The 20,613-nt window shown below is 38.8% G+C and overlaps 2 protein-coding genes across 3 annotated transcripts in view; both read left to right on the plus strand.

The window, feature by feature from the left end:
* Positions 1 to 9,061, plus strand: part of R3HDM1 (R3H domain containing 1) — a 109,650-nt gene extending 100,589 nt beyond the window's left edge. For both annotated transcript variants that reach the window (XM_054970845.1, XM_054970844.1), the window contains 6 exons: positions 1,556 to 1,659; positions 3,196 to 3,365; positions 4,057 to 4,207; positions 5,805 to 5,887; positions 6,852 to 6,936; positions 7,626 to 9,061. In XM_054970845.1, coding sequence (XP_054826820.1) covers positions 1,556 to 1,659; positions 3,196 to 3,365; positions 4,057 to 4,207; positions 5,805 to 5,887; positions 6,852 to 6,936; positions 7,626 to 7,990 — 958 coding nt within the window. In that variant the 3' untranslated portion in view covers positions 7,991 to 9,061. The remainder of the gene's footprint in view (positions 1 to 1,555; positions 1,660 to 3,195; positions 3,366 to 4,056; positions 4,208 to 5,804; positions 5,888 to 6,851; positions 6,937 to 7,625) is intronic.
* Positions 9,062 to 12,120: 3,059 nt separating this feature from the next.
* The window catches only part of UBXN4 (UBX domain protein 4), a 37,772-nt gene continuing 29,279 nt past the window's right edge, over positions 12,121 to 20,613 (plus strand). The window contains exon 1 of the mRNA XM_054971769.1: positions 12,121 to 12,429. Coding sequence (XP_054827744.1) covers positions 12,348 to 12,429 — 82 coding nt within the window. The 5' untranslated portion in view covers positions 12,121 to 12,347. The remainder of the gene's footprint in view (positions 12,430 to 20,613) is intronic.

A 20,613-nucleotide genomic window follows, 5' to 3' on the forward strand; every position in this document is an offset into this window, starting at 1 on the left:
ACAATTATATCATTTGCCATTTGTTTGTACCAGAAATCTAAGGTTCATCTTTGTGGCTTCTGTGCAGGCACACGTTGGGACTGCGCACATACAGGCTAGCCATGGAGAAGATTTCCAGAGCTTTCTAGAAGACTAGGATCACCCCTCCTCCCCTTGGGTGCTATTCCTTCAATTCTCCATTGCTGTTCCCCTTGAGGCTGAGGAGAGTTATTTCTCTTTAAAAAAATTTTTAACCATCAGTAGTCATTCTAGTGAAAAATAAAACTGTATTTAAAGAAAAAAAAGTTTCTATTTTTCCTTTCATCATATGGCTCAAGAGGAGCCTCTACAGGATTGTGCTAGCTGTGCCTTTAAAATGACGCTAAAAATGTCCATTCTGTGTGCCTTATCTGCCTGGGGATCACAAGATAAATCTTTCTGCTCTTCTTGCCTCCACTTTACCCTGAAGGCATGATCTGACAGAGCCAGGCTGGTGCACAGCCTGATTAAAAGCACCCTGCCCCCTCAGTTCCAAAAGGAGAGCCTACAACTATGGCCTGACCAGACCCCTCGGATTGGAGGTTGAGAGGCTTTTCCCCAAAGGCTTTGGAAATGTGCCTGGAGGAATCCCTCCTCTTCCCAGGCTGGCCTGGGTTCCAAGGTGAGGTCCCTAGAGGCAAGGGTTGATAGAGCTAACACGGTATCATAGCAGCCTTGGAACCATCAACGTAAAGATTGGGCCCCTCAGCTGTTTCTGGCTGATTTGTACAAGTGAGAAAGGATTCAAAGCATTATTTTGGGAAGCTGTACAGAAGCGCAGTGTCCTTCATAGTTTCTTGATCTTCTATTTTCTTACAGAAGTAGAATAAAATGAAATTTAAGATCACCTTTGTTCAGAGCTATGACTTTGTGTATATTCAGTACCTTTTTTAAAAAAAAAGCATTTTCCCTGTGGGTTTTTTGTGTTGGTTCTCTTTTTACTATTTCGTATCCCTTTGAGCTTATGTGTCATGCTTTGAAAGCTTACTGTTATTTTCTTCAGAAGTCAGCAATCTGCCATCAATGCAACACATTACTGCAATCTTCGAAGTTTCCAAAAGTCACTCTGTGAATAATTCACAGGGAAATGAGACACAGGAAAATAGAATTTGAGTCACTACTTTTCCCTTTATGGCAAATGTTTCCTTCATATTTAAATAAGTTAATTTAAAGTTAAGTAGTATTCATTTTCCCTTAAAACAGTAAGTATAAAAATGCCTTTTTAATTATAAATTGACAAATCACAGCTAAGGTGAGAGACACTAACGTGTATGTGGAGATGCTAACCAAAGCAGTACAGTCTGTACTGGTCAAGATGAAGAAGGTAACTTCCTCCATCTCTAGCTATTTTGCCAGGCCTGGAGAAATGAGAACCTGCCCACTTATTCCCGTTTCTGGAACCAACCAGTTTCTTTTATCCTAACATGTAGACCATTTCCTTTGGAAATACTGAAATACTGCAGCAAGTGGTTTTTAGAAAACAGTCAAGGTGTACAGTATGAAGTCAAACAGGAGTTTTTCCCCCTTCCTCCTGCAGCTCATCAGTAGCATATCTGCAGCCTCCAGGATCGGAGCCGATACAATTTCCTAGAACAACATCACCCTGTAACTCCCAGCAACTCCAAGGACAACAATGTGCAGGTGTGAAAAAGGAAATTTGGGGGGGGGGGGTGGAAATTGAACTAAAGTCCTTTTCTTCTAGGGGGGGGCTAATATGCCTATTAAATTTTGAACAGTACAGTAAATTTTGTAGAGTAATCCAACTTCATTTGTTTCAGTACAACTTAACCCCCAGTTGATTCACCACTTTTTCTGGTTGTTAGGCCTTGTACCATGTGATAGTTAGTTGCATTCTTGCAGCTGATCCATTGTCTTATGCGGACAGAGCAAAATTAGCTGGCCTGGCCTTGCTTGTGAAGTGCATTTTATTAGGGTTCCTTCTACATCCTGTTAAAACTGAAAGGATGAAGTCCACTACCAGTGTTTTGCTAGATTATTTCCATGATATGAACAGTGTGGCATCGCTACTGTACAGAACTTTTCACAGGGTTTGGGGTATCAATATTTCAACTCAGTGTGGTATATTATCTCTGCAGTAAGCATTGATAGTGGAAGTAGACATACTTAGATTTGGATTTTGGTAGAACCTAAGAGCCTTTATGATATCCTAGCAGTTTTATTGTAGGAGCATTGTATGAACACAAAGAAAGAGTTCCTTTATCATCCTGAAGGATAACCATTTAATTTAAAAATACACAACAGCATGTGCAGCAAAATATGATAATATAAAGAGACCATGTTTAATTGCAAATGTACAGCAGGGTACAACTAGAAATGAGGAACCAGTGGTCCTCCTGGATGGCTGAATAGAAACCTTTAGTATATCAGTTTTGATGTATGCCTTATTTTGTTTAAGCTTTTTAATTATCACAATTTCAAAGAACAATTAGTACTTTATACAAAATATTTGTTATTGTCTGCCATTATGAGAATACCAAATAAAGTCATCCTCTGAAAGTTTCTACTTAATATGGGGATTTTGGATATAATATAATCTATAGTCCCTCTACATTAGACACATCTTGTTTCCGTCATTGGCTTGCAGGGGTTTTTTACAGCTCTTTCGGCCTTTTAGTATATAGTAATAGTTCATTACTTCACTGCAGAAGTTAAAGAGTGGTTGGAAGGTCTGTAAAATGGTTTTCCACATGTTTGAAAGGGTCTAAGCACACATTGAGGTTTTCTAAATCTTTTCTTGAAATAGCTGTGAGGTGCATGTCCTTGTCTTGTGTTGCAGAAAAGTGCAGAATGAACTTGCCATATAATTTAATTAATTTAACTTAATTTATTACATTTCTAACCTGCCCTCCCCACAAAAGGGCTCAGAGCAGGTAACAACATTATTAAATAACAATAAATGCAGTATAAATACAAGTATAAAACTCAATTTAAAAGCCATAAAAACATATCTAAGAGCAGCAAAGTTGTTAAATGCTGTGTTTGCACAGAATTCGCTTTATGGCTCTTTCATCGGCCAACGGATATTTTGTATAAGTAGACTTCAGCATTTGCTTTCCTACTGAGCCTGTTTTAATTGGATTATTACCTTATTCTGAGCATTTGGGAAAGGGTAGTGTATAAGTTTAAACCATATTATTTCCTAATATTGTTTTATAGCAGTAGCACCACCACCAGGAGGAGGAATGGTAATGATGCAACTCAATATACCCAACAACCCTCAGCCTCGACCCCATTCACCTCCCCAGTGGAAACAAAATAAATATTATTGTGACCATCAAAGAGGGCAGAAGTCAACTGATTTTGGTGCTTTGGACAGTTCTACGCAGGTATGCCATGTCCAATGTATCTAACATGTTAGCCTTTTTAAAAAAAGAGAGCTTTTTTAAAACATTGACAAATTTTAGTGCTTTGCAGCTACTTAGAATTCTTTGGGCTTTTTGTTTGAATGTTGTGTTTAGTGAAATCAGCCGAGGGAGTTACTCCAAATGCCAAGAAGTAAATCAGCATTTTTTAAAAAAATGTTCCTTCTTTAAGCAAGAAGTCTGTCTGTCTGGAATCATAGAACAGGAATGAGTCTAAAAGTCAATGCTTCACTAATCAGAGGATTGGCTAGGAAAACAGGGACAAACTCAGTTGTACTGGCAGAGGAACAGGAAGAGCAGCAACAAAGTGTTGGGAGTGATCCTAACAAGAATGGGCTCCCAGGAAGCGTCTGTCATATTTCTGTTATATAGGCAAAGAAACAAAATACTATTGTTTCTCTTCCCAGGTTTACAGTGCAAACCTAAGCAGAGTTACACCTTTCTAAGGCCATTGAAGTCAGAGGGCTTTGAAAGGTGTAACTCTGTTTGGAATTGCATTGTTAATGACTTGCAATATGCAGAAGAAATCAAAACTCTGCCTAGACTACAGTTCCATGCATTATAATCATAATGCAGGATCAAAGAAGCTCTGAAAAGGATTGGTTTCCCCTGCTCTGGCACACTCACATATATTTTATTTCTTTTAAAAATGAAGTTACAGCACAGTCCACAAATAGGTAGTCCTGCAACCTCTCCAGCCCAGTCACCAGCACCAGCTCAACTGTCAAACATGAAGAATATCCGTCCCACATTAACACCTCTTCCTCTTGTGACCCCATTCTCTAGAACTTTCGTCCACGGACAAGGTAAGAACTTTTATTTGCCAAGAAATGTAATAGTTTTTTACATTGGTTTGGATCCTGTGCATCACAAGTAGTGACTTTTCCACCTCCTCCTGCACTCTTGTGTTCCCCCTGAAGTTGTGCCCCAGAGGTTACTGGATCCCCAGAAACACCATGAGATTGTTGGAGGGGGAGGCACACAGATTCGGTGAGAGGAAATAATTGACAAAACTCACGATTTCCCACTTCTGCTAGAAGAAATGCTTTCCACGAGCAGAAAGAGTGCTTAAAATCTAAGCAGTTGTCCTGTGAGATTGTTTTTATTAGGCTGAAGGGACACGCTAATATTTGTCTTTTAGGAAAAGTAAAAATGTTGATTTTATTGCACAGAAACCATTAGTCAGCTAAAACACAAAGCCCTGTTCAGCTGCCCATTTTCTTGTGTAGATTTGTAGAGCTAGCTTGCTTTAAATTCTGGCTTTTTCATCTAGTTTAATTCATTATGCTCAGATTGCTACAATTAGATTTATGAAGTGCTTAGTATAGGACCTAGAAAGCAACTATTCAGAACTTTCAAAAAACACATTTGTATAAAGAGGAGATGTACTATTGTGAATCCTATAGAGTTCATGGGAGTAATCCACCCCCTGCAATAGCAAGATTCCCTAGCTTAGATGGCTGAACAGTCAGCTCCTTTAAAAAGAAAACTCTCCAGCAAATGAGATTGTGCAGCATGTTTGGGAGTACCTTTTATATTACTACAGTAAGAGGGAGGGGTGGATGAAGTCACACAGAATCTCATTTTTGGTGTTTTTTAGTCTGGTCTCTTTATATTATACCTAATATCAGATCTCTGGTCAATATCACAACCTTACTTATTTTGCCCATTTATTGCAGGGGCTTAAAGCAGGTTTATAGGAGTTATTTTATCTGTTTTATATACTTTTGTCCTCAAACAGTTTTAAAGCTTTAATCTTACATTAAACACCACCCTGGTCCTCCCACTCCCTATTAATTAACAGTTCTAACAATAAGCAAGGATCCTTTGAAAGACACATTGGTGCAAGGTGTTTTTGATGGACTGGCCCCTGTGCCAAGCTTTGTGAAAGAAAATGTTTTAAACAACATTCCCTTCTGCTTTTTATATCCAAAATTAGCAAATAATTTTTGATAAAAGGAATAGGGCAGAAATTGAGAGTTAATCCTGAAAGAAGCATATGGTCGATCCATAGGATGTTTCTTGGCAATTGAAGGCACTGTTGTCAACAAAAAGGAATTTTCCTGCCTCCCTCCTCTGCTGTATGAAAGTATGAAAATGGCATTACTTATAACAGATTTGGTTTTGCTACCTTGTAAATTATCCAGTCTTTGCTTCTTGCTACCTTGTAAATTATCCACACCCACCCGTCTGCTTTCCTTCCAATGGACCTTGATTGAAATGTTATACTATGTAAATTTTATTTTTTTGACCTACCAGTTTGTTAAGAAGCGCCTTGTTAATTGTATTGACAGTTCTAGCACTTTGGTTTGGAAATGGTTGTCTTGTACACAGATTTGAATCTTATTGTGTAAAGTGTGTGTATTTGCATATCTGAAACTAAATTTCTTTCTGTGTCTTCAGGTGACACCAGATATCCATTGCTTGGTCAGCCATTGCAGTACAATCCTTCATCTCTACTACATGGACACATAGCAGGTCCACAGGTGGGGAAAGTCCACCATAGGAATGACAGCCCTTATCTATAAGGAGAAAATGAACTTGATATATTAGAAATATCTTGCTATCTTGCAAAGGGGAACTATTTGGTATGTTGATAAAAAGCATTGTTAAGGGAAATGACCATTTATGGATGTACTACTACAAAGCCCTGAAGTGTGTAAGTTTAGGTATTTCCGGACAATTAAGTTAATGGTTTGGATCCAGCTATAATTTCTGCTGAGAAAAGTGGAAGTATGTGTTTCTCACCTGCAACCCAATATACTCACTAAAGTCCTGTTCCTGAGGGGACAGGGACAACATGAGGTGGGGGGAGTTGGTCTGCAGCCGGAGGAAAGAAATCAGTGAAAATCTACTGGATCCAACCCACTGTTTCACTTTTCTAATGCAAGATTATCATTACATGTATATGGACTGGTGGTGACTGAATGCTGCATGAGCAAATAAAAAAGTCAAAAGAGCCTTTAGACACTATCCACAGAGTGCACAAGATAGTACACAATGGTAGCTAACGTTGCAAACACAGAATCCTCCTTGGGCCCTGAAACACTATAGTGCTACTTGTGTTGGCCGATGCATTTGTGTTATCTCTGACCCACTGAGTCCAAGGTTGGAGTGTGTGTATGAGACTAGGCTTGCCTTGTCTTAGATCTACCATATGTATTTTCCTTCTTAATGGAGGAGCATTAGCATTGTGTCATTTGAATCCCAAACAGGTTCAATCACCATGCTCCAATACAGTGAATAAATTCTTTGGAATGTATGTTGTATCCTGTCGCTACTGAAGCTGAGTTTGTTTGCAAGGGAACACAGCAATATGCCCCTTGATAAGGTTCAAATTGATGCTGCATGTTTTCTCTAATGAGGGAAGCAGCAGCATGCCAAGCTTATATGGGCTGGTGTGAAGGGGGCTAATTTCAGCCTTGACTTTCTTTTCTTCTCTGTGTGTAGTGTCAGCCTGGAAGCAGACATGGAAACAGAGGGAGAAAACCAGCTAAGAAGGCTGCTTCAGCTGATCTTGGTGCAGGAGAACCAGGTACATGACTCATTGTGTGGAACTTCTCTGTGATGCAACTTAAGCACCAGGAAAAGTATAGTATGTAGATTTAGAATAAGCTTCTGTTTTTCATGTTAAAAGTACTCTCCATAGTTGGCTAAATCCTGATTCATGGTTACAATATAAATACAAGAGCTTGGATCTAAGAACCTTGCCTAATGTTCCATTAAATCAAAACTTCAGCCCATAATATCTGCCTGTGCCACAGCTGGATTCTCACATAAGCTGCATCTTCGCATCATTATACATTTACAGCTTTTGCATATCCTATTTTAAGCACTTTAATACTGCCACAATGATGGCCTCTTAAACTTACTGCCTGGCTATCAGTGGACTGTTGCTAAACTGAACTCCAGCAGGTTTTAGATGAACATGAGTTTAGATCACAAGTTTTAGGTGATGGAAGGAGTCTTAATACATAGCCATGAACTTTATCTCTATACACAGTATGTTTTTAAACAGCTGCCCCAGTTACTGGTTTACATGCTTTAGATGAATGTTGGGTAGTGTAATTAAATCAGAGTAGTAGTATGCCAAGGGACAGAAGCAGTGACTGAATGACTGCCAAGCAGACACGAAAAAGGATAGGTGGGTGTTTCTAAATAAAAAGTTTGTGGTACTATAGGTCTCATACAATAAGCTCTCTCTAATCTTCCATTTGTCTTCAGTTGTAGGAAAAGTCTTGGAAATCACTGAACTGCCAGAAGGAATAACTCGTGCAGAAGCAGAAAAGTTATTTGTGGAACTTCTTAAAGTTGGTGCCAAGATTCGGTGGTTACGGGATCCCCAGTCCCTACAAGTGCAGCAGCAACACCACCATCGCTACTGTGGCAGTGGAGACAGTAATGTGAACGCTGAACCTTCCAAACTTAGTGACTTGGCATCTACATACACAGTTCTAGCAACGTTTCCAACAATGTCAGCAGCCCAAAATGCATTGAAGAAACAAAGTAACTCACTGAACAAGTTTAGACTGAGAACAAGCAAGAAGCACTACGACTTTCACATTCTGGAAAGGGCTAGTTCTCAGTAGCAGCTATGCCATTGAACATTCAGCCTTTATTACTTCCATGTCCTTATCTCCTCTACTTGATTGGCTTGATATTTATGGGTTTTTTGTTGTCTTCATAAAGACTCCTTGGATGTCACAGTCTTTGAAGAATAAACCCAGTGATCCAGGCAGAAGATACGGGGGTGGGGGGAATTGAAGTTAAATTGTCAGCAACTTCAAAAAAAAAGAAAAAAAAGAAAAAGAAAAACCTGCTGTGACATGAAACGGACAGCTTTCTCTGAAGAATGCTGTTAAAATGCCCCTTTTGTAGTAGTTTCGTTTTATATTTCCGAATTCTTGTATCAGATCCAAAGCTCTGTTGTACAGCAAACTTTTGTTCATAAGGAATATCCACATTCTTACCTGTATTTTGTAATCCCTTTGCACACAGCCAGCACACTTCTATCAGTTTAAGGGCAGGGATCTGGGATGGGACTGAAAGAGAGGAGAGTTCTAAAAGAATTCCACTATATTTTGAGCCTAATACACAGAAGGCAAGGGAAGTAGTGTCTCTTCTCCTCTATTCCTCATCTGATGTAATGCAATCCAACAATAACTACTGAAAACCTTCTCCAGTCCTTCCCTTTCAAGGTTTACTTAGGAAGTGTGAATGGTAACTGCCAATAAATTATAGTCTTTAGCAGCTTTTTTTCTGTCCCAACAGGATATATATTAATGAAGAAAAATGAACACTGCACCGAATTTTAACTAGAGCCCATTTATTTTCAGTAAACAGTGAGGAAATCAAATATGACTCCCCAAATGGCAAAAAGTTTGCACTTTAATTGTGTTCCCATCAATATGGATCTTTTTTTCTTTTTTACCATAAGAGTAATTGCATTTGGTAAGTGCTGGAAACTTCTTAAAGTGGTTTAAATGTTTTTTTTTCCATCATTTGTAGAGGATCACTGGACATCAAATGATTCATTGCACATATAAAGGAGACACCTTTTTTCAATTTCTGTATAATTTGCAAGGCTGTACAATGTGTGCTGATGCAAGCCTTTCTTCAGTTCAAAAAAAAGAAATAAATGTTTACAAGTACAAGTTTGATCAGTGTACTTTTTTTTACAAACGAGAGTGATTGGGGGAAAGATGGACGTGTGGATCTCTGCAAAAGGAAGATGCCTAAGCATGATGGTATTTAAAGTCTGTTAGTGGGATACTTGTTAAATGCTGATAATGACTGTATTGTACTATACTTTTTAAAAGTCAGACTGTAGAAAGTATTTGAATTGAGCTGGTTTTGTTTACAAGTTTTATTTGTAAGAATTATAAGCCCGTCTTTCTCACACACAGTGGGATCCAAAGTGGGATGCAACAGATTAAAATAATACCAACAATAAAACAAACCAAAAAAGGAAACTGCCAACAAGATTCACCCAGTTCCAGACTAAACCGGAGTTCAAAAGTTAAGATACGTGAATAACAACAGCCTTAAGGCCTGTTGCTGCCCACCTTGTTTCCCTTAATCTGTGCCCCATGCTATTGTTTGTCTGAACATGGGCATGTTGTCGCTTACCTTGCTTCCCTTAATTTGCGCCCCATGCTGTTCACTTTGCCTGAACATGGGCACAGCATACAAGCTCGATGCACATATACCTTGCTCCCATAATTAGAAGTATTGGGGTGGATCCTTCCGTCCTCTACATAGCTTTCCTTCAACTTAAGTGGCTCTTCCTCCTCAAACTTGAGCCAAAATAAAAAGTGAAGTAAAAATATTTTAATAAATGAATAAACTTTGCTGAGTGGAGGAATACCCTCTGGGAAACATTAACTCCTGGTGGGAAATTATCTCTGGGATTGATCTACATACACTGGTGCCATGCCTGCATTCAGGCAAATGCATATGTAATAAATTCCATTGAATAAACTGTACAGCTTCAGATATACATGATATTACATTTAGTCCTGTAAGCTTGTCTGGGAGTTGCACTACTTAGAAATCATGCATATGTCCTCATGGGCACCCCAGAGAAATAACAAAGTTAAGCAAATCATTACAAGCTGATATCTTGTGAAGTATCTTGGGAGGAAAATACAACTTGGATACCCCTCTCCCCAATCCCCTTCAGAATTCTATAAATGTTCAGCTGAGAAATCCCTCCCCTCCCCTTTCCACCTACTTCTTTAGCATACTCAATTGTTCTCATCACTCCTTACCTCCTGGGCAATTTTTGGATTGCATCAGGATGTTTCGGGAGTGGTGGCTTAGTTTACAAATTCATACTATACACATATGAGGGAAGTTTTTCTAAAGTGACTGACATGAGGGTAAAATGCTTACTATTAGATACAGTGATCATACAAATTATACAATCAAATGCCACAACAGAACATCTTTTAGCTGCATAATTCTACACAAATGACATTGTGAGGGAGGATTTTTCCATCTCGTTCTTGGCTTGGCAGAAGCAAATCTTGTTATGCAGGTAAATATGGAAGATCTTTGGGAACTAGGATAAAAAGAAAGATGTAACATTTGTGAATATCTAACCCTAAAGTAACATTAAGAGCTGAGAGTAAAGTTTTGAAAGGGTGAGGTCCTCCAGAAGTGGTACCTACTGCTGCTTGAAACAACAGTAAGTTATGTTAATGGTCATGCCAATAGTAAATGCTCTTACTTCAGATGAGTGTAGCAAAAATAGTTTTTATGAAATCAAAGACTATTTTATTTCAGCAGGAAATTTTGTGCTAGAATAAAATTCTATTCATCTGTAAGGCACCAGAAGACTCCTGTTTATTATAACATTCCAATTTATAATCCTGAGTGTTAAAGTACTATAAATATGGTGCTTTGTGGGTTGGCCCAAAAGAAAGGGGCCCTCTGCTTAGAAGGACTGGGCTCTAGTTAGAGTAGGCATGTCTTGTTTCTGTTGTGAGGGACAGAAACTTTAGCTAATTGGTGCAATGTAATCACAAAGTGCTAAGGCCAGTCTCTTTCCTTCAGGGTTCTCAGAATTCTATCAAGACACAACATACTAGACCCGGATCCAGTAGCACCAGATGACAAAGAGAGTTCTGACTCTCAGAAGCTCATACCCTAGAAATCTAGTTCATTTTTAAGGTGTTGCTGGATCCAAATCTTGCTCTGCTAGTACAGACCAACACAGCTACCCACTTGAAACTATCTAACATTAATTGTTAATATCTGTCTACTAAAATTCAGAACCCCAAAATGATCAATTTAAACATGCAGTTTCATCACCTCCATGTCTGCTAGGAAGTCCTGTGAAGTTTATTAACAGGATCAATAATGGAAGGTACAATTAAATTCAGTAGCTGAAGAAACGTATTTCTATACCTTCTCAACCGGGGTCTTGAGGTGATGTCCATCGAACTAACTACACTCGCTTGCAAAATTGTTCTGAACCCATTTAATTTCCGTCTTCAGACAAATAAGTATTAGCTTTTGCGGTTGGATTTTGGTACTTGTAGGTTTTTTTTCCCTAATACGGCAAGCGCGGGGGGGGGGGGTCGTTTCTTGGTAGAATTGCCAAGACTGAGTTGGGAAATTCCTAGAGATGGGGGGGGGGGGTGCGTTTTAGGAGGGAAGGGACCTCAGTGGGGTGTAATAATTACTGTAATATAAGAGGCCACCCTCTGAAATTGCCATTTCCTCCGGGGCAACTAATCTCTGCAGCCTATAGCTCAGTCAATAATAGTTGCGGAAGATCTCGGGGCTGCCTGGAGGCTGGCAACTCCTTGGGTCTTTTTGCTGGTTCTGCATCTGCTAAAGCCACAGAAGTCGCGCTTTGGGAGGAGGAGAGATGTTTAGTGGCAATACATAGACTTGCCTGTACACGCTGTCTTAGCGCTAAAGCTGATCCCAGTGCTGAATCGGTTTAACGAAACCAGAGTTTTAAAGAAATAAATGCCAGACCGTGAGCTACTCCCCCAGCCTTGTGTTCTCGTCACAGTAAATCTGCGATAACTAAACGCCAAAAGAATGTGTGATCACGAATCGCAGCCGTGTTTACCTTGTCAGCTCAGCGTGTAATTCATTTCCATAGAAACGAGAAGACTGTCGATGTTCCTTCTCCCCTCCCGGATTTACGAAACACCGTATCCTGTTTGTATTACGGGCGCATGCGCAGTACTCTAGCAGAAGGAAAAACGGAAGGAATACGAGAGGGACGCGGAGGAGAGCAAAGGCCGAGTCATCGCAAGCAAAGCGAGGGTGACGTTTGTGACGCGCGTGCGCGTCTAGAGAAACGGGCGGCTGGGCCGTGGAGGAGCAAGCGGTGGCGGAGCAAATACGGGCGCGTGTGCAACGGCCAGGCTGTTTTCTGCCCCGCTCACACTCACGTACTCAGCCGCCGCCGCCGCCGCCGCCATTATGCTGTGGTTCCCTGGCACCATCCCGGCCGCCATTGCTGCCGCCAAGCAGCGCGGCGCGGTTTTCGTGGTGTTCGTGACAGGTACGGGCCCGTCCGTTTTCGCTTAAGGGAGGCTCCAGTGGCCGCCTCCGCATCGTGCTGTCGTAGTTCCTTTTTCACGCCTTCCACTGCTAAAAACAGTTGCCCCTGGTCCGGTATCGTCTACTGTGGTAGCTCCCCCCACCCCCGTGAGCCCTGGACCGGGGTCTTTCCTTGCTGTCCTACTTGAAATATTTTTATTTGTTTTGTTTTTAGCTACAGACTTATGGAACCTTTAGCTTGCATAGCAATATAGTTAGGAAAGTGTTCTTAAAGCGCCCCTTTTTCATCAGCTCAGCTGTTGTCCCCCACCCCACCTCCATCAGAGCACCTTTTAGTTCAAAGCAGGCTTACGAGGGATCGCTTAAATTCTGGTACGTGCTTAAGGCTGCACTGTCAGAAAAAGAATAGGAATCGATGGGGTAGTTGAAAGCGTCAGATGGGGGGCCTTGACCCATTTTAGTAATTACAATCCCAAAGAGGCTCGTGGTACCTTAATAAAGTTATTGTGGCCTGAACTGGTTAGCCTTTAAACTATTTTTCTGGAATAATTAGTTGTGGTGTTTATTTAAAATAGGCAAATAACAAACCAAATTACCAGAAAACTGTTTCCTAAAATTTTTGATATATGCTGTTGCCTTCATTGTTAACTGGAAATCTGCTCCCTCCCCAATAAAAAAAACCTACAATGATCTCCTAAATAACATCTCTACTTAAGGGGCTCCACAAAACAGCTGTTTGCTACTGAAGCACCTTCTGTGGTCAGGACTAACACAGTCAGTGTTTCTTCCCACATTGTATTCCAGATCCACTTTCCCTTTGTGCTGTTTTTCCATATGTGAAGTAGCCGCATAGGTGTCCTAGAGCTGGATGTTCTGGTTTGGCACTCTGCTCTCTGTATTTCATGACCTGTGTGGAAAGGTGTCCTTGTTTTATTTATTTATTTACGTTATTTATAGTCTGCCTTTCTCATTGAGACTTAAATCAGATTACACAGTGAGTCAGTACGGTTAATTCCAAAAGAGAGAGAGTGTGTGTGCATGTGCGTGCAAATTTGGGAAGATTTAAACCAGCAGAAATCCAATTCAGAATTTCAGAAATGCTGAAACAACATAAGCAATTCCAAGACTGACATATTGAACAACAGGAAGTACCCTGTAGGATCATAGTTACAGCAGTAGTAGTAAAGTCTATACTATAGTCTGTCATACATGTAGCAGTAATAGTAAGTCTTTAGTTACTCTCTATCCCCTCAGTGATCCAACTCTTTGAGACATGTTGATTTAAATTTGTAAATTAAAATAGTCATTACTGCAGGTTGCTCAAAGGTGGCTTGAAGAAAGAAATTGAAATTCTAGGCGTTCTTACTGCATTTAAAATGACTTCTATTCATATATTCTAATTTATGGTATGCCTGGGTTGAAGTTTGAACACAATGGAAAATGCAGGAAGTGTCTTTGGCAAAAGTAAGTCCTGTTTATTTCTTAGACACTGCCAGGCTGATCTTGCAATTAGGCCTATCAAGTGTGCGGATTTGAAGAGGGGGCACTATTAAAGACTGTGAGCAAATTGTAGAGGTCAGAGTGCATCAGACATCTGCTATTCAGTTTCATCCCTAAAAATGGTTTACTATATGATGCCTTGGAGATTCGTTTCACAGTGAAACAAGCTATCCAGAATGTCTGGGCTTCAGTGATTAGGAGAGAATGGCTGGTTTTTCTGCAGTTGCTTTTCTTGTTTTTGTCTGTCTGACCCCCACTGCCAATTCTTCCACCCTGAAAGAATCTCAGGCATCTGGTCATGCACGTGCCTAAACATTTCATGCTGCTGCCTAGGAATATATTGTAATTTGCTGAGTTTGTGTTTTATCTATACAGTGTACTCTCAGTGCAGTTCTTTTTTCCTAAATTCCCACTTCAACAGTGGTAGTGTTTATTGCATGCTTATAACAGCTAGATTGTATAGAGAGCTATTATAGACACTGTTTGTACCCACAGACTCATTGTACATGAAGGTAAATGAAAGAAATAAAGGAAACCTGAAAATGGGAGATGTGCTGTACAGAGGTCAGAAAAGTGCACACAAAGTACTGACAGTCATCTTAACCCCTCTAACTTCAGACCAATCAGCCTTCTATCTGTTATTGGGAAACTATACGCTAAATTCTTGCAAATTAAGCTCAGCACTTGGATGTCATCTAACAAAATATTAGGTCCAGAACAGGTGGGGTTTTGTCAGGGGAAGTCAGCTTTGGATAATTGTTTAGTCCTTGCTCATTTGATTAATAAATACACGAGTAGGAAAAGATCTAAACTGTATATTGCCTTTCTGGACCTCAAGGGAGCCTTTGACTCTGTCTCAAGAGAACTTCTCTGGGCAAAGCTCGAGGGGATGTCACTAGATAAGAGGTTATTATCTCTCTCATCAAAAGACTTTATTCATCAACGTCTTTCCAGGTCAGGTGTTCTTCCTTTGGGAGACTCTTACCCAGGATCTTTATTAAGAAGGGAGTTAAGCAGGGGTGCATATTAGCCCCCCATTTGTTTAATCTTTTTTTAAAATGATCTTGCCCCTTTTTTGTAACTGGTTGATGGTCACAGTCCTAGACTTGGCTCCATTTCTATCCCTTTGTTTTTATATGCGGATGATGTGGTTCTTCTGTCTTCTTCCCGTGTTGGATTGAGTCGTTTATTGAACGGTCGCCTTGAATACTGTGTGACCAACAAACGAGTTGAACTATGAAAAATCTAAGGTATTGGTTCTTCCCAATTCCCAGAAACTGTATAACTGGATTGTCAGTGGTAGTAGACTTGAACAAGTTAAGCACTTTAAATACCTGGGTGTCTATTTCCAATCTAATGGTACTTGGACCTTCCACCATAAGATGGCTATTAATGCAGCCAAAGTTAATGCTGCAGCAATATCTCGCTTTTATTTTTATGTTCGAGGTAACCAATATGTGCCTGCTACTCTTAAAGCCTTCAATGCTAAAATTGGAGCTCAGTTATTGTACGGGGCCCCGCTCTGGATTGATGCTATTGACAATTCAGTAGAATGTGTTCACTCTAACTTTCTGCGTAAGATCATGGGGGTTCCTATGTGTGTTCCATATGCTGCCTTATGCTTAGAGTGCGGTCAGAATCTGATGGCCACCAAGGCATGGCTTCACACTATCAAATATTGGTTGAGACTCAGTTTTAATTCTGATCCCCCTAGTTATACATATCATTTATTATCTGAATTTGCCAACTCTAGTTGGTCAGCCTGTATTGAAGCTAAAATAAGTTCCTTGAACCTATCTATAGAATCTTTATCCCTGCTGAGTCTGAGGCCGTCTCAAAAATAAAATCCAGTCTTTTGGGATTAGAGCTACAAACTCTCTATGGTTCTGCTAATAGAACTTGTTTTCCCCTAAACTTGGGGATTGTCCCTAATATAAGTCTCCCAGCAGTATACCTTTACCAACTCTTGGCTCCCAATTTACGTAGAGCCTTTTCTCTGGCCAGATTTAATGTTCTTCCTTCAGCCTTCTAGTAGATTTCATGGGATTCCTTATTATAGTAGGTATTGTCCTTGTTTGATGGACTGTGTTGAAACTGTTTCCCATGTTCTTCTCCAGTGCTCTTTTTATCTGGCGCCACACCGGGTTCTTCTACATTCTGTATTAGCCCAACTTTCAGAGTTTTCTGATGATTTTAAGGTTCAGTTTCTGCTTGACAACCTAGATGGGGAAATAACTGAAAAAGTAGCAAAGTTTCTCTACAGTGCCGTGGCTATATGCCCTGACAAGTAATATTCTGTACTGGTTTTGCTGCACTGTTGCCCTGTTCCTATTTGTAATTTTAATCTCATTCTGTATGGACTCATTTCTGTATTTAATATCTTATATTTTATATATGCCAATAAAGGCTTGCTTGCTTGCTTGCTTGCTTGCTTGTAAAATAGTGCTCAATTCTTTTTTATTCATTACTATCTTTTTATGCTGTATTGTATGATCATTCTGTTTAATTCTGCTCAGAAAACACATTTGCTGTTCCTTGCAGAATAGCACGCTGGTGGAAGTCATGTTGTTTGTGCTGTACCAAAGATGGATACAGAAGAGAAGCTACTTGGTAGATGTTTAAGAATTTACTGTGTAGTATCATAATCACTTGGCTGAATATTGTCCATAAACTTTGATGCACTATTAACCCCAGCTTTACTGGTTTCCTAGAAGTTCATGCTTTTGTGGAAGCATGATAATTTCAGACTTAACCACATAGTTGGATGTTAGTGACTGGTTTTCCATATAATTGTAGACACTACACAACTGCTATTTAAGCAACTTCCCAGAGAGTCTTGGTCTTCTTGCACTACACTAAACTTCTGCTCAAAGCTAGACTAATGACAGCAATTTTCATAGCATGCTGTATAATACAAAATAGTAAAAAGTCCAGTAGCACCTTTAAGACTAACCAACTTTATTGCAGCATAAGCTTTCGAGAACTGCAGCTCTCTTTGTCAGATGCATGGAGGGTATGAAGAAACTGGCCAGAGTTTCTTCATACCCTCCATCAGGGTGGATTTGATTTAAATTGAATTGATTTAAATCACTAGTCAGTAAGACTAGATTTAAATCATAGTTTTCTACATAAAGACTCATTCTTTTCTACATAAAGACTCCTCACACTTAGCTTCTTGTGCAGATCTATTCTACTCCCAACAATCTTCTATTCATGGAATTTTTTGAAACTTAGCAGTTAAGAGGTAAGGGGTTGGTTCTGTATACAAAGATTTGCAAAGGAACCGTAGGATTACGGTCTTTTTCTCAACTGTGTATGTTTATTTTATAACCTTTTTGCTGTGAAGAAGAGACGTGATTCTGCAGCTACAAATTCACAGTTTTGAGAACTGTAAAACCAAGCATCTGTGATAATACCTTCTAGACAGAAAAATTGCCCAATAATCTTACAGAAACCGCTGGAAGAGCATGACATTGTGAATGGATTGATGGAATTTGTTTAATTTAAACATTGCATGAATATACAGCCTCATGCTACATGATTAAAAACTAGTACTTATTTCATGATGATAACTTTTGGACTGTAATGTATCTTAAATAGAAAACTACCTTTAGAGTTTTCCTCAAAATACATTTTATTTAAAAAAATCCAATTTAAATAAAAAACCTGATTTTTTAAAATTTTATTGTTTAAAATCCACCCTGCCCTCCATGCATCTGACAAAGAGAGCTGTGGTTCTCGAAAGCTTATGCTACAATAAAATTGGTTAGGCTTAAAGGTGCTACTGGACTCTTTACTTTTGCAACTACAGACTAACATGGCTAACTTCTCTGTATAATACAGAGGCTGCTGAAACTATGTCATTTGTAAAACATCAATTTGTGATCTTTGGATTTCTTCCAAATGGCACTAGTTCTATGAAAGGAGGATTTTAACTACACTCCTATATATTTCCATTTATTTATTTACTATATTTTTGTCCCATCCTTTCTCTAAGGAACTCAGGACAGCGTTTGTAGTTCTCCCCTCCTCCAATTTATCCTTTCAACAGTATTGTGTAGTAGGCTGGCTTTAGAATGAGTAACTTAAAACCTAGTGAGGTTTTCATGATGAACAGGTATGAGAATTGCTGTTTCTTTAATGTTACTGCTTTCTAACTAAGAAAAGAAGTTTATCAAGGTATTGATAAATGCTATAGGGAATTAATTAATTGTATACTGTCAGAGCTTTTGGAAACTTAAGATATTTTGAAATCTCCATGTTCTCCTGCATTAATTTAACTTACAAGGTCCTAGGAGACCATAAAATATTTTTGTATGCTGAGGGTGGCAAACTATCTCTGAACATCTCTTGCCTTGAAAACCCCTTGCTGAGGTCGCCATAAGTCAGCTGCAACTTGATGGCATTTTTCACCATTGAAGGAACTCTTAAAGTACAATTCCTGGAAACCATGTGCCTGGAAAATATGCAGAAAAAATTTACTACTGTTGCTGATGTAGTGTGTTCTCATGAGTTTGGAAGTGAGTAGCATCCCAACTACTTATTGAGCACTGGCAGTGATGGTATGTCTGCTGTAATTGGCAGACACTCACAGCATACTTCACATCTCAAGTAAATTGTTTGGCTCACAGTCTGCAGTTGACTATTTTGAATGCATAAAAAAGCTCCTTAGGGAAAAGCGTGATAAAAATGTAATAAATATTTTTTTAAAATTATATGTAGCAGTTTGATGCTGGGATGTGAGGTCTTCATGTTTCAAGACAACTCACTGAAGAGGCTAAAAATACTGGAAAATATGTACCCATCCTCAAAGTGAACATTGGTATAGTGCACACTATGACATGGCTATCAAATACAAATGATATCATAAAAACCTCTCATGAGGAATTGTGAACATCTAGAAGAGATCAGGAATGGTAGGCATTAAACCAAAAGTATTAAAGTTGTCAGAATATAATACATTTGGGAAAAAATTGAATATGGATTGATAGCAGGAAATATTTGGGATATATAAGCATTAATCTTAAATCAAGCATCTGAGTTTAATAAATGTTTGTTAAAATGATTAAAAGACCTGGGAGAAGAAACAGCCATAGGAGAATAGTGTGGGGTTTGAGAAACAGTAGTCAAAAATTGATTTCAGTAGGAAGCCAAGAAAAGTTCTTTAAAATATTACTTGACTGGTACCTAACTCCATATAAATTCAAATGTATATTTAAAATTCTGATTGACACTTGTAGGCGATATCAGGCTCCAAAGCGAACCAATTTCATATCTTTGGGGAATCTGTAGAGGATCCTGTGAGATCTGATATCTAATGATTTTTGGACCTTTGCAGTAGGTATCTTTCTTACCTTAAACATGCAGTACAAGAGATTGATTTAGAAATAGTGTTAATTTTGTTAATCACTGCAAAATTATGTATTGTAGCTTAGAAACAACCATTCTTAGGTTGTGAGAATTTCTGTGTAGAGTATGTAGGATAGTGTATCTGACCAAACTAAAATATTTTAAAGAGTATTTATGTAGTAATAGTTGATATATTGAGAAGTTCCTTGAGGAATGACTTTTTAACATAAATGTTTTGGGACAACATAAGCAAAAGGATGATATTGGACCCAATGTTTTCTTTGAAGGATTGTAATCTTGTTACATGCATCTGTTATTTGTAATTTGTTTCAGCTGTGTAACCATGTTGCTGTACAGTAGAAGAGCACGATTTGAAAACGCTTGGACTCTTGAAAGCTTATATCCTGGAAATCTTGTTGGTTTTTAAGGTGCTGCTGAGCTCAGATTGTGCTCTTAACATACTTAAACTTAAAAATAATGATAAAAAGATTGATGATTCCAAACTAAAATCATGATAAATTTGAAATCTCAGTTTCAAATAGTTCATTATGCAACATTTTGTAAATTAACCTGTGAAAATTAGGCATAGTCAGCTTGTACGTGATATGTTTTCTGTGTGTCCTCTGTGCTTTGAATTGCCTAATGACCACCCCTGAGGGAAATCTGCACACTGAAGCTCTTTATTTTTCTCTCTCTCTCTCTCTCCTTTGCCTCTTGGGAAATAATTCTGGAATATGCAATGTGCTCAGCTCAGCTATTTTCTATGCTTCTCACCTTTCAATACTTCAGAGTTGTTTTTAAGCACTGTTCAGATGTTCCAGTTTATCTATTGACAGTTACTTGAAAAAGCATCTTCTCTTCTCCCCAGCCCCAGATGTTTTTCTACACATCTACAAATGTGTACAGAATGTATAGCAATTATTTTACTATTTATAGCTCCAGAGTTAGTTGTAATACATTGAGTCAAATGGAAAACTAATGGGTAAACAGTATTACATTTCATTTCACATTTTGATTTTACAGTACTGGCTTGCTGAAACATACAAGTTGTGCTGAAGTTAATATTTGTTTCCACTTCTAGCTACAGTATTTAAAATATATTTTAAATGTATTTTTCCATTGATGGTTGTATTCTTCCTTTTAAAAAAAAGCCGGATCACTTCAATGATTAGGGATTGCATTCTAACTAAGAAACCAAATAAATTTGGGGTGGGGGGGGGAACTAAGCAACAAAGAAATTTCCAAAGCCTCCTAAATGTTCTGTTTTAATGTATAATCTACTAAATGGCTAATTAACAACACAATCCTATACAGAACTACATTTTAGAGTACTTGC

Source organism: Eublepharis macularius, chromosome 2 (genome assembly GCF_028583425.1).
Source record: "Eublepharis macularius isolate TG4126 chromosome 2, MPM_Emac_v1.0, whole genome shotgun sequence".
Classification (NCBI taxonomy): Eukaryota; Metazoa; Chordata; class Lepidosauria; order Squamata; family Eublepharidae; genus Eublepharis; species Eublepharis macularius.